At 41.0% G+C, this 14478-nt stretch overlaps 1 protein-coding gene across 1 annotated transcript; it reads left to right on the forward strand.

The window, feature by feature from the left end:
• The first annotated feature begins 840 nt into the window (after positions 1 to 840).
• On the forward strand, positions 841 to 13727 carry LOC138800008 (killer cell lectin-like receptor subfamily B member 1B allele C). Its single transcript, XM_069981816.1, has 7 exons — positions 841 to 917; positions 2497 to 2611; positions 3668 to 3778; positions 9215 to 9349; positions 9604 to 9752; positions 13161 to 13273; positions 13467 to 13727. The coding sequence occupies exons 2-7, from the start codon at positions 2521 to 2523 to the stop codon at positions 13585 to 13587; spliced, it is 720 nt and encodes a 239-aa protein (XP_069837917.1). The 5' UTR covers positions 841 to 917; positions 2497 to 2520; the 3' UTR covers positions 13588 to 13727.
• Positions 13728 to 14478: the final 751 nt, after the last annotated feature.

Below are 14478 nucleotides of genomic sequence, written 5' to 3' on the forward strand. Positions count from 1 at the left end.
TGTCAAAAAATAAATATATATATAAATATACATTTATTTATATATATATTTATTTTAACAGTATATTTAATTGCAAAATGATGGAATCGTTTACATTTAATTATTGAACAATAAAAGGGACTTTATTAGACAGAAAATGTGTTTTATTAATTCAATTTATTAACCATGAGAGACATCGGCATTACTGCAGAGGATCGCAAACCCCGGTAATAGCAATTCATGTAAACTGTGTTCCCTGCTTTCCCAGATGCATCCAGAGGTGTTTCCATCACTTTCTTAACATTTTATTTGTTATTTTTAGTTGAACCAGATTTCCAAGTAAATGACCGTATGTTTTGAGCCGCATGTCTATTTTTTCCCACGGCCGGAGTTTCACCCGCACATTTACAGCCGCATAAAAATTACAGCCGCACAGTTACAGCGTGTGAACCCAGCCTAAGGTTATATTTTAAATTTAGTGGTCCACAAGACTAATTTGTAACCTGTCGGCTAATAGTTTTGACAATGCCTGATCAGTCCTGTAGTCAGTGTGTTACCTGTAGCAAGACAATGTTTTTCACCTATCAAAACGTATAATAATAACTCTACCATTGTTTAGTGTTTATTTGGAACTGTAGTTTCACATACTAGAAAGTCATGAGCCTGACTTTGCAATTGGTTTATTAAATTGTTTGGGAAGCATTACACCGCAGGCATCCCATACAGAAAACAGAAAGCTAAGTGTTAAGAAAATGTAATCCTTCCCCTGGACACATATAGTATGATAGAGAGGAAGTAGTGACACCAGTAAGTGACTGAAATAGGATTGATAGTTTAGCTGTTTGTTTAGTTTAGTGTTTAGTGGCTTGCTAGGTGTTATAACCTAAATGGTCAAAATTGCATCGCAAGGGTATCAATCTATGTAAGAATTTACCAAGGTAAGTCTGTGTGACGGAGAGAACTGTAACAAACTTTTGCACAAAAAAATGAGCCAAAACAGGGTATAAATCATGTTCTATATTTTAGATGCCATTGTGTAATATATATGAGAACTTGTATGCAATCATTTAAGCCATGAGAAAGCCAAGCACAGGGCAGCTATGATAGACTTGTTGTTAGTAGTTTGTATATTAACTTGTTAACACTGCAGTATTGATGTAGCGACGTACTTGGTGAATTAGATTATTTTCTAGTTAAATAATATCACTGTCAGCAATGCAAATATATTAGGAATTGGTGTGATACAGATCTATGATATGGTATCAATAAACAATTGTGGGGAAATACTGTACCATAGTGCACCTCCAGTATACTCCATATAAATAAATGAGATAAAACCCTCAGTATGTGGTTTATTATACGCTATATATATACTATATTGCAGAGTTATACCTCCCCAGCAGTACTGTTTTCTAAACTAGAACAAAATGTCACAAAAAGGCATCACAATACCCATGGCTGCAGCGTCTCTTGATATTGCTTTGCAATGAGCTCGGTGATTAACTTTTTTTTCCTTCCAGTAATGTATTAAAAAGGTGTTTGAGTGTTCTTACATATAAGGCTTTTTTATTTTCACATAGTATTTTGGTTAGTGTTTCTGTCAGTATTTTGATCATTTTTTTAGGCAAAATCAGGAGTGCAAAATTATAATGGGAAGATTTTCACAGTTTGGCTATGTTCACACAATGTCTATTGGTGGACCTTTTGACAACCGTTTTTTTTTTATGGCTGTCATTTTGAGTCCAAATACTGGCTGTTATTTGCCTAATTATGTTTGTCTTTTTGAAATAATGTATGAACATAACTTTTTAGTGTTTTTTACCCACTCCTGGTTTCCGTTAAAAAACATACTGACCAGAATACTATGGGGGACATTTACGAAAGCTCCTTTCGGGGCGTACACCATTGAGAATGCACAGATTTGCCCCTTCTCCCTGGCATACACCTGCCATATCCCCGACGAGGTGCGGCAATGTGGGAAGGAGGCGTGGCCTCCTCCCACACCTCATTTATCATGATTTACACCTGCTCACAAGCGTAAATCGTGATAGAAATCTACACCTGCTAGAAGCAGGAGGAGATTTGGTACCCCGGGCGCAGAAATAAGACATCCTCCTCTGACCTCCCTGGAATACTCACCATGCAGCGTACGTCGGGTCAGGCGTGCATCGGGATGTGCTGAAGACGTGAGGGCCATGGACCAGGCCACCTGCGGTGCCAATTTTGGAGGTCCACAGGGGAATTAGGTGTGTCCTGGGTGGGGGCGGGGGCTAATGGTTGGCCTTACCTTCCGGGGGGACCTTACTTTTGGGGGGTGCCCTAGTTTAGAGTAGGGGGTGCCTTACTTTTGGGGGATGCCTTACTTTAGGTTAGAGGGTAGAGTAGGTGGGGTCTCTTATTTTGGGTGGGTGTCTTATTTTCAGGGAAACACGGTAGGTGTGTTTTCTAATGCTATATTTCTTTTTTCTATCATCATCAATAATAATATTTAATGTCTGCATTTTTTTTTAATTTTAGAAAGTCTATTAGTTCATTCTAAGTATGGAGAGTCACATTGAATATGCCCTTCTAAACCTTCCCTTGGATTCCAGACCTTCACAGTTCAATATTCCTGAAACTAAAGACGAATTTAGTAAGTTTCTATAAAGAGGACCTGACCCTTTTAAGGAGTAAGAGCCTATTAACCCTTCAGAGAGAACAAGGGCAAAGCAAAAATGATAAGGGACAAAGAATGTATATTTTCACTATAGTGTGGAATTGTCTCGCTGCAGAAGGCCGCCAGCCTCCATGTCATATGCCTATGGGAGGCTCGCGTGGCTCCTCTCCCCGTGCTGAAGAATGATCATGTTCATTCTTTAGCACCGAGAGATGCAGCGCGCAAGCCTCCCATAGAGTGTCATCATGACACAGAGGCTGGCGGAATTCCGCCGTTCTTGCTCTGTGTGCACGGGGCCGTATATGTGAAGACAATGGGGGACATGTATCAACGGGCATACAGGGGTTTTTAGGCGGAAAGTTCAGATTTGCGCATTATTTTATTCGCAAATGGTCGATTTGCGAATAAAATATTCGCAAATCGGCACTTTTGGCAGGGTACGCCGGGGGTGCGGGGAGGGGGTGTGAAGGGGGTGCGATTCACCATCCGTTCCGCCAAAAGATACGCTGAAATCCTACTCCAGTCCTCAGCTGGCGTAGGTTTTCGGCTGTGCGCACCGGAGCGCACGGGATTTATGTAGAGGCAGTCCGCCTCTACATAAATCCCTGTAGCGCCGGAGATGCGGGGACATTTTTGAGTCCAGCGTTAAAAACGTTGGACTTAATAAATGTCCCCCAATATCTTGGAAGAAGCAGGATAGGTAGATGAGGCAATCTTCAAATCTTGTCAAAAATCTTGTATATACGAAAAACATGTTTTAAAATTGAAAGAAGTTCTTATGCTAATGCTGCGTTTACACAGACAGATTTATCTGACAGATTTCTTAAGCCAAAGCCAGGAACAGACCATAAACAGGGAAGGGGTCATAAAGGAAAGACTAAGATTTCTCCTCTTTTCAAATCCATTCCTGGCTTTGGCTTCCAAAATCTGTCAGATAAATCTGCCTGTGTAAACGCACCATAAGTCTTCTTCACACAGATTTCATTAAATTAAATGCTTTTTAATGTTTTTTTCTCTGTTATTCTGTGACAGATCCAACAACGGATGAAGTTAAGCAACAGAAAAAAAACAGTTGGCACAGGACAATTATAGCTTCCCTCTTAACTCTCCTAATTATTCTTAGCTGTGTGGTTGGGGTTCTTGGTAAGATGATTTCTGCCATTCACATGTATAAGTGTTTTGTTTTGGGTTTTTTTTGCCTTTGCTCTTATATACATAGTTCAATTTAAAAAATGGAGAAAAAAAAAGTCATCTCTAGTAGCTCATCCACATGGCTGCATCTCTGCACAGGTATTATGGGGAAGATTAGGGTGAATTCACACGGAAATATCCATATCCTGTGCTGTCTGTAGCAGCCAATCAGTGGTCAGCTTTCATGTTATTAGAGCTTGTTAATATTTGAAAGCTGAGCTGTGATTGGTTGCTTTGGGCAACAAGAAACGTTCTCACTGTAAGGGTAAATTCACACGGATGGATACGCAGCGGATTTCACGCTGTGAGTTTGCAGCAGAATCCGCTGCGATACCTCCCCTGTCACTTCTAATGTGATTACATACTCACAGTGGGATTTTCATCCTGCTGCCAGTATGTAAGTCCCGGCCCAATTATCCCCCGTTGCCCGGGATGATACATTACCTGCACCATGATCCGGCTGCATCTGAGGCTCCGGATCCCCGTAGGTCGCGCGCAGCCAATCAGTGACTGTGGCGGGGCCGTGCACTAATTGGCTGCACGGGACCTCCTGGAGCCAGGAGCCTCAGATGCAGCCTGATCATGTTGCAGGTAATGTATCATCCCGGGCAACGGGGGTTAATGGGGCCAGGACTTACATACTGGCAGCAGGATGACAATCCCACTGTGAGTATGTAATCACACTGGAAGTGACAGGGGAGGTATCGCAGCGGATTCTGCTGCAAACTCACAGCGTGAAATCCGCTGCGTATCCATCCGTGTGAATTTACCCTTACAGTGAGAACGTTTCTTGTTGCCCAAAGCAACCAATCACAGCTCAGCTTTCAAATATTAACAAGCTCTAATAACATGAAAGCTGACCACCGATTGGCTGCTACAGACAGCACAGGACACACTATAAGACTTTCGCTTTATTTTAATGCAAAGGACAGTATCCTGGGGTTAGAAAATCTTTTCCAAAGCTTTTTTTTTTTCAGGAAAGCTCTCCCCATTCTTAGCAATACATATGGCTGTGAAAGCTGTGAAATTGCCCTCTGATTATGTCACTAATACAGTAAATTAATATTTTTAACATCTGCCAGACAGGTTTCAGCTATACCGCGTCATGCTCGGGGCAGTTAAGTTACATAGCAGTTCTTGATAAAGATCCCGTAAATATATCATCTACTAGGCTTGAATAAAAGTTATGTTTTATTGAATAACCATTAGACATCAGCAAACCTCGAGCATGCTAGAGTCCATCTGAACCCGAACGTTCGGCATTTGATTAGCGGGGGCTGCTGAAGTTGGATAAAGCTCTCAAGTTGTCTGGAAAACATGGATACAGCCAATGACTATATCCATGCTTTCCACATAGCTTTAGGGCTTTATCTAACTTCAGCAGCCACCGCTAATCAAATGCCGAACGCTCGGGTTCAGATGGACTCTAGCATGCTCAAGTTTCGCTCATCTCTAATAAGAATACCTTGTAAAATTACTACATGTGTATGAAGAGGGGTAGTCCAATGTATATTATTATTTTACCATGTTGCCTGGGCTAAAGGGAACATAGTAGAACTATATACTTACCTGTCCTGCTGCACCGCATCTACCAATTCCTGGGTCACATGCTGTCCACCACTGTCTTCTTCATCAGAACTTCCGCTGACATGCCGTGCAGATAGGAAATGACTGCTGAGAATAGAACCAGCAGTTGTGGTGGACTGGCATGGGAAATTGTACAACTTATAGGTATCTCTCCCGACTTTCCCATACACATGTATACTTGAGTGTAGTTAATGGGGTGGGGTAAGCCGCAATTAGACAGCTCTGGTGTCTTGTTACAAATTCCATAACAAAAGTGTCAGGCATAAAAATCCAGTATGCGGACCCTTCTCTCCCCTCACATTATCTGTTGGTGACAGCTGGGAGGCTACCATTTACTTTTTTGGTCAACTTTTAGTATAAGGTATATGGGCACCTTAAGAAAGAGGGATGACTACATTGCTGTTTAGACAAAGTATACAGTTTTTTAAAAAAAATACTTTGTTCCCAGGACTTTAAACATTCACTTATGTACCATAAACAGACCTTAGGCTATGTTCACACACAGTATTTTGGTCAGTATTATTTCAACCAAAACCAGGAGTGGGTATAAAACACAGAAAGGCTGTGTTCACACATCATATAACACCGTCCGTTGCATAGCAACAGACAATGTTATACGGCCTGCCCCTGGCCGACTTTTGCTATGTTGCTGCAGCCGATACTGCTGTATCGGCTGCAGGAACATTATTTTTTTACAACTTAATTGTGGGCACCATTGGGTGTGCCCAAAATCAATTAACCATTCACTACAATGTAAAGTACAGCCACCGGCCGTACTTTACATTGTGTGAGCAGCTATTGTTTCCAGACAGTGTTCAGCCGGAAATAATAGGCATGTTCATTAAATTAATGCCCGTTCTGTAGAACAGGCGTTAAAATGACAATGTCGTAACACAGTGGGTGGCATTGCATTGCATTTGTGACTGCGGGGGTCTTGATCTGTAAGTGACAGGGGACTCCCCCTGTCACTTACACGCGGCATGGCCGCGGCACTTAACCCTTTAAGGACATGGCCCATTTTCGTTTTTACGTTTTCGGTTTTTCCTCCTTGTGTTTAAAAGGTCATAGCACTTGCATTTTTCCACCTAGAAACCCACATGACCCCTTATTTTTTGCGCCACTAATTGTACTCTGCAATTACAGGCTGAATTTTTGCATAAAGTACACTGCGAAACCAGAAAAAAATTCAAAGTGTGGTGAAATTGAAAAAAAAAATGCATTTCTTTTATTTGGGGGAAATGTGTTTTTACGCCATTCGCCCTGGGGTAAAACTGACTTGTTAGGCATGTTCCTCAAGTCGTTACGATTAAAACGATATATAACATGTATAACTTATATTGTATCTGATGGCCTGTAAAAAATTCAAACCGTTGTTAACCAATATACGTTCCTTAAAATCGCTCCATTCCCAGGCTTATAGCACTTTTATCCTTTGGTCTATGGGGCTGTGCGAGGTGTCATTTTTTGCGCCATGATGTGATCTTTCTATCGGTACCTTGATTGCGCATATACGACTTTTTGATCGCTTTATATTACATTTTTTCTGGATTTGATGCGACCAAAAATGCGCATTTTTGCACTTTTGGATTTTTTTGCGCTGACGCCGTTTACCGTACGAGATCAGGAATGAGATTAATTAATAGTTCGGGCGATTACGCACTCGGCGATAGCAAACATGTTTATTTATTTATTTATTTGTTTACTTTTATTTAAAACCTGGGAAAAGGGGGGTGATTAAGACTTTTATTAGGGGAGGGGGCTTTTTACTATTAACAACACTTTTTTTTTTTTTTTTACACATATACTAGAAGCCCCCCTAGGGGACTTCTAGTATATACACTTGGATCTCTCATTGAGATCTCTGCAGCATAGATATGCTGCAGAGATCCATGAGATCGGCACTCGTTTGCTTTCGGCTGCTGCAGCCGAAAACGAACGAGTGCCGAGCCGAAGACGGCGCCATCTTGGACGCGTCCCCGGCCGGCATCAGTAACGGAGATCGCTCCCCCGGGACAAGGTCCCGGAGGAGCGATCTCCCCCACTAGACACCAGGGAAACGTTGCCTCCGGTAATCGGAGGCAGCTGTCAACTTTGACAGCTGCCTCCGATTAGCTGATTAGCGGGCACGGCGATCAGACCGTGCCCGCTAATAGCAGCGGTCCCGGGCTACTCGCGGCACCCGGGATCGCGGCACTTCAAAGCGGGGCCGCCGCGCGGCCCCGCTTTGAAGTGCAAGTGAGGACATATGACGTACGCATACGTCCTAAGAGGTTAGGAGTTAATGACATGCTGCAGCATCATCGCTGCAGCCTGTCATTAACGGTGAGGTGCCGGCTGCTCACTGCAGCCAACCCCCACCTCCTATAAAGTACGCTCCTCTCCGGAGCGCGCTTCATAGCAGGAGAAACACCCAGGACGTACAGTTACGTCTAAGATCGTCTGGTGACAGACTTCCATGGCGTAACTGTACATCCAGGGTCGTCTAGGGGTTAATGCCAACCTTTCTTTGCATAATGTTATTAGGTATACTTGTGCATTGCATTGGAGTAAAATTATTGTCTAATATCCTGGTGAAGTGGGACGTTATTATATCCCTTCACTTAGGTTACTATACACCCATGTGGTGTTTTAATTGTTTTTAATCATGTCTGTTTTGGTGTTTTTTCTTCATGTTAAAATAAAAATAGATTTTTTTTTTTATATTTCCTTGAGTGGTGTGCACTTTTAATATAGTGTCCAGCATTTTTTTTTTTGGTTGTGATAACTGTGCATATGGACACTTAGCTGCACCCTGGTGTATACTTGTTGTGCGAGCTCCCCCATTTATTTATCTGCTGATTTCATTTCAATTAGCGTCTTTTCTTTTTCAAAAACCAACACTGTGAACATTGCCAAACTGTGCAAAACTTTTCATTATAATTTTTCTCTGTGGATACAAATACTGAGCAAAATACTGACAGAAATACTGACCAAAATGCTATATGTGAACATAGCCTCAGGCAAATGTTAGTTAGGGCCCTATTACACCAACAGATGTCTGACAGATTTTTTTAGCCAAAGCCAGGAATGGACTATAAACAGAGAACAGGTTGTAAAGGAAAGAAAGAGATTTCTCCTCTTTTCAAATCCATTCCTGGCTTTGGAGATCATGCACATTTTAGTAGTAGAGCTCTCAAGGAAGATCCATATATTTAAAGGAGTATTCCAAAAAGAAGGAGTTATTTAAATTAGCCAGATCTGATCACACGTTTTTTTCAGCTCCGTTTAAAATGACGTCCGTCATTTTGAGTCTAAAATAACGGACGTCATTTAGCTGTCTGACCTCCCCTTAGTGCAATGACTGGTGTTTGTACATTATTTTAGTTTGGGTTACTAATTGGCCTTAGTGAACAACTAATAAAAAACGTCTGCTGTTTGCAAAAGATGTCCAAAAATAATGATTGTGTTCATTATTTTGACGTCCGCAGTAAAAACATCCGTTATGCAATATATTGTGTGCATTGGACGTCCGTCTTCCCATTGACTTCAACGCATTGCCATTGCAGTCAGTTAAATCGTGGGGAAAAACTGACGTTTTTTAAATATTAAATTTGGACGCCTTTTCTCTATTTTTGACCTTGTGTGAACATAGCCATAAACAGTAAGAAACTGTGTGCCCTGGAAATTGAATCAGAACCCAGCATTTTGCAGCTTTATAGGTGACTGCTCCATTTACCATTGTTTAATTCTAAATGATTTATTGTTAAGTTTGCTTTAAACATTTTACTATAGATTTATTTATAGCATCACTTTGTATTTCAGTTTATCATATGCATGTGGGTAAAGATGAAACAAAAAATACATGCAAAGCATCGGTCAAGGAGAATTGTTCATATCTTGCTTTGCGAGAGGAGTTATGCATTAAAGTTCCAAATGCAACAAAGCATCAGGAAAATGGTAAATTATGTTTCCAAGTAAAATTATTCTCTAGTTTCTACTAGAGTAAAGATCCTATTACATGGGCCAATGTCAGCCCATGTAATATATTTTTTGATGATACATTCCTTTTATTGTCACTGACCACTTTAAGGGGTTGTCTGGGGTCGAAACCTATTTTTGTTACATTTATCACTCAAACCGTTAACTGTAAAAAAGTAAAGTCAACTTTTGAGCTACATGAGGTTTTTTTTATGTTTCTGTCACTCCTTCAGAATGTAAACTCTGTCCTGCTGACTGGAAGCTCTTTCAGGAAAACTGTTACTTCATTTCTATTGCTGACCAGTTTAGTTGGAAAGACAGTCAAGCCTTTTGTATAGAGATGAATTCTCATCTTCTGGTAATAAAGAATCAAGAGCAGATGGTAAGTATGCTTATGATAGATACATAGGTACATTAGTCAGTCTATGTCATACTTGTGTGTATACAGAGTACCTTGGTTTCTACAGCAGCTTAAAGGGTTGCTCTGACCCTTAATTTTATAGATACAGTATATATATATATATATATATATATATATATATATATATATATATATATCTATATATATAATATTTCTGTCCTTATATAGAACATAATAAAAAGCCTATTCTTAGCTAACCTCCAGGGTTCTCCTTGACACTCCCATTGCCAAAACAGAACTACAGTATCTCTTAAATGGATGCTGAAGCAATGGGCCTAGGCTTTTATAGTGGCTCCTGATTGGCCTCCTGGTTGGCTGGGAGAACTATTCTCAGGGCATTATGGACTATCCTGAGGTCATGTTACCCTTTCTCCTTCTCCTTTTTGACACCTGGTTTAGTAGGTTCTGCAGAACATACTGCTTGAGGTTCAAGTTTGTGCTGTAGTTTGTAGTTTTGTTATTAAGTTAAAGAGGTACTCAAGAAAAAGAAATAATTTTTAAATTAACTTTTGTCAGAAAGTTATACAACTTTGTTAATCTGAAGTTTTCCAGTACTTATAAGCTGCTGTATGTCCTGCAGGAAGTGGTGTATTCTTTCCAGTCTGATATGATGCTCTCTGCTGTCACTTCTGTCAATGACAGGAACAGGGGCGTAGCTAGGATTCATGGGGCCCCATAGCAAAAAACTGTATGGGGCCCCATGAATCCTGTACGCCCCCCCCCCCCCCCCCCGCACCAAACTGTAGCATTAGCACCTGTAGTTTATGGCTGACCGCAGTAGGATGACATCAAAGAGGTTTCTTTATAAAATGGAGATTTAGTGCTTCTTCTTTAAAAGTAGTGAAAGTTACAGAATTGAATAGAAAAGAATATCAGAGAAATGTCCTTAGTGTCTAGTGTCCATAGTTCATATAAGAGTCTTTTGAAGAGAAGGGTTTGTCTCACAAATCGTCACGAGCTTCAGGCAGCTGTTGCTTCACTCAAGCATCCTGGATGACATTCCTTCCTTCACGCTTCCATCATGGATTCCTCATGCGACACAACCTTCTCCTTGAAGGCTCTGGATCCTTCTTGTGACATAGGGCTCACAGCCCTGATCCAACCCAACTCCATCTTGGTGACTACCGTTCATATAGGGTTCATGACTCACTTTCAATGTCATGTGTGGGTGTGTTTATTATAATTGAGTGTGTGTGTCTGCACATATATGACCATAACAAATATAGAACTCTTTCTCTATGCATCAGCATAACCTGTTTCCAGTTATGGATGTATAGTTATCGTGCTGTGTACTGGCATCACCACCCTACATACGTCATGGAATCGTGAATAGTGCTTATGTATCTATTTCCAACGTATACACGTCCCCTTAGTATAGGATATGATATTATGTCAGTATTACAATCACTTTATACAGTGAATAGTGTTGTGCTATTATGGTGAGGTCAGTAGTATATATGACTTACATTATATTACACCAAGATATTGTTCATTGTAAAACACATCGTATTTAACACAAACACAGACAATGACGCACATAGACACAGAGGCACCATTAACATATATACAGATACGCCACTGACATACACACATATATACGCTGTAATGTGATTACACTAGTGCTGATGTATACACCATGAATAGACTGTACACAGGGAAATCATCTCAGTGTAATAAGAAATACTCAACCACAAATAAAAGAAAATGCAGCAGATATTAGTGGTGGGTTCTTTTATTAGAGCCCAGCATTAATAGAAGCTGCTGCAGAACATCTTTAGGAGCAAACCTGTCAATCACTTGAGACACTACTGACATACAAAAACACACATATACACCAGTGTTACAAACTATATATATATATATATATATATATATATATATATATAGCCACAGATACATACACACACACACATATACACCAGTGTTACAGACATTGCTGACATACACACACACATATAGCCACAGATACATACACATACTGACATATAAATATACACACAGATACATATATACACACACTGACATATACATATACCCACAGATACATACATACACTCACTGACACACATACACAGCACTTACAGCTCCCAGGCTTCCCCCTCCTCCTCCTGTAGTCCGGGCTGATCTTCACATAGAAGTATTCAGGACCTTTGGGTCATGTGACCCAAAGGTCCTTAATCCCTCTCCTGTGCTGTATGGCAGGTCCTGCTCCTCTGTTCAGCCCGCTCACCCGGCACTACAGTGAGGGGGCTGAACAGTGCAGTGGGGGTCCCTCTTCCTCTCTGGCCCCCTGGGGGAGCGGGGTACCTACCATGAAGGCAGGGCAGGCTTCCTCGGGGCCCCTTCCTGCAGGGGCCCCATAGCAGTCGCCTTCCCTGCCTTCATAGTAGCTACGCCACTGGTCAGGAACTGTGCAGAGTAGTAGCAAATCCCCATATTCTGGGGGAGAATGCTTTTGTTCTGAAACTTTTAATACATGAGAGTCACAGTGAAAAATTTTTATTAAAGTATTGTGTTGCTCCCCAAAAGTTATACAAATCACCAATATACACTTATTACGGGAAATGCTTATAAAGTGCTTTTTTCCCTGCACTTACTACTGTATCAAGGCTTCACTTCCTGGATAACATGGTGATGTCACTTCCTGGATAAACATGGTGATGTCACTTCCTGGATAAACATGGTGATGTCACTTCCTGGATAACATGGTGGTGTCAAGACCCAAATCCCAGAGCTGTGCGGGCTGTGGCTGCTGGAGAGGATGATGGCAGGGGATGCTCAGTGTCCCTCCAGTGCCCTGTGTCCCTCAGTGTCCCCCTACCATCATCCTCTCCAGCAGCCACAGCCCGCAAAGCTCTGGGAGTCGGGTCGTAAACATCGTTATGTTATCCAGGAAGTGACATCACCATGTTATCAAGGAAGTGACATCACCATGTTTATCCAGGAAGTGAAGCCTTGATGCAGTAGTAAGTGCAGGGGAAAAAAATCACTTTATAAGCATTTCCCTTTAGGAGTATTTACTATATAATTAATAAGCCATCTGACTGGAAGGCTTGAGATTTTTTAAAAATGTGATTTACATATCCACCAGCAGTCCTCATTGCATCTGCTTACACCTCTATAGGATGAAAAATACATAAATAGGAATCCAATCGTACCTTGTTACAGGGACATGTCAAACACTTGGATGCCGCAGCGGCATGTTGCCCCATTTCCAGTAATTAAAACGATTTCTCATCCCAGTATCTTTCCTCCTTCTCCCAGTAGTCCACTAATCATCAAGTATAACAGCATTGTACATACAGTATTCACACAGTTCACATAACTCAGCTTTAACCCATTATTTTTGTACTATTTGTCTTGAAACAGACTTTTTTGGAACAAGTAGCTGGTAAGGAAAACAGCTATTGGATCGGACTATATTTTAACAACACCATAAGGAACTGGACTTGGGTAAATTTGGAATCCAGCACGGACTTTCAGTAAGTATACATATCTACAACATGGTATGGTAATAAACATGACCCCCCTACACCCCACCCCCATTAAACCTAAAATTTATTTTAAAGGATCCAGGTGACAAGTCATAAGAGTCCACAATGTTCACTTTCACCACTGTCATTGATGTCACATTTTTCTTGTTTCACATTTTTACTTTTGTTCTTTCCTTTAAAGGCTCCCAGTTAAAATCACTCCTGGAGTAAATCAATGTATAGTGAAATCCTTCAATTATTACTCAGAGAACTGCAATAGTCCACAGAGCTGGATTTGTCAAAAGAAAGCGATAAGACTTTGATGATTAGTACAATCATTTTCTGACCAAAGAAGAATATAAGTATATACAATGGCCATTTTTATTTATTTATTTATTAATTTTAGAAAAATAACAATGTCAAGATTATACAGCATATAGTGACAAAACTATGCAACTCCCACTGTCCATTTTTTATTGTTTCAAAATAACTCCTCTAATAGGTTTCTTAAAGGGGTACTCCAGGGGTACTTTTTTCTTTCAAATCAGTCCTTATCAGCTGCTGTACGTCCTGCAGGAAGTGATGTATTCTTTCCAGTCTGACACAGTGCTCTCTGCTACCACCTCTGTCTGAGACAGGAACTGTCCAGAGCAGTAGCTATTCCCCACAGAAAACCTTTTCTGCTTTGGACAGTTTCTGTCACAGACAGAGGTGGCAGCAGAGAGCACTGTGTCAGACAGAAAAGAACACTCCACCTCCTTTAGCACATACAGCAACTGATAAATACAGGAAAACTGGAGAATTTTTAATAGAAGTAAATTACAAGTCTAATATATCTTTTTTTTTGCAGAGTACCCCTTTAAGTGTCTATGAATCAGTCTGTATTTTTGCCAGTCTACTAATTGATTTATTTTGGGTAAAGACCTTATGAACATTTAAAGGGGAGCTATCAGCAGGCTAGATGACTCTTACCTGGTGATACCCCCTTATAGCGCAGGGGATGCTGAGGAGGAAGGTATGTCTCTTACCCTCCTCCTCAGCATTGGTCCCACACGGTTAGGCGGGTAAAGTCTGCTCCGGAGCACCCTTAGGAGCACTGCTGCATCATCGGGCCTTCCTGCTCCTTTGATTATCATTAGAAAGGACAGGCCAGATGATGCAGCAGTGCTCCTAAGGGTGCTCTGGAGCAGATTTTACCCCGACTAACAGCGCAG

The sequence above is a fragment of the Dendropsophus ebraccatus genome, chromosome 8 (genome assembly GCF_027789765.1).
Source record: "Dendropsophus ebraccatus isolate aDenEbr1 chromosome 8, aDenEbr1.pat, whole genome shotgun sequence".
NCBI classification, from domain to species: Eukaryota; Metazoa; Chordata; class Amphibia; order Anura; family Hylidae; genus Dendropsophus; species Dendropsophus ebraccatus.

Coding starts and splice junctions, on each gene's coding strand:
- LOC138800008 (XM_069981816.1), top strand. CDS start 2,521: ATGGAGAGTCACATTGAATATGCCCTTCTAAACCTTCCCTTGGATTCC. Junction 3,779..9,214: donor CTGTGTGGTTGGGGTTCTTG/GTAAGATGATTT, acceptor TTTGTATTTCAG/TTTATCATATGCATGTGGGT. Junction 9,350..9,603: donor AACAAAGCATCAGGAAAATG/GTAAATTATGTT, acceptor TCACTCCTTCAG/AATGTAAACTCTGTCCTGCT.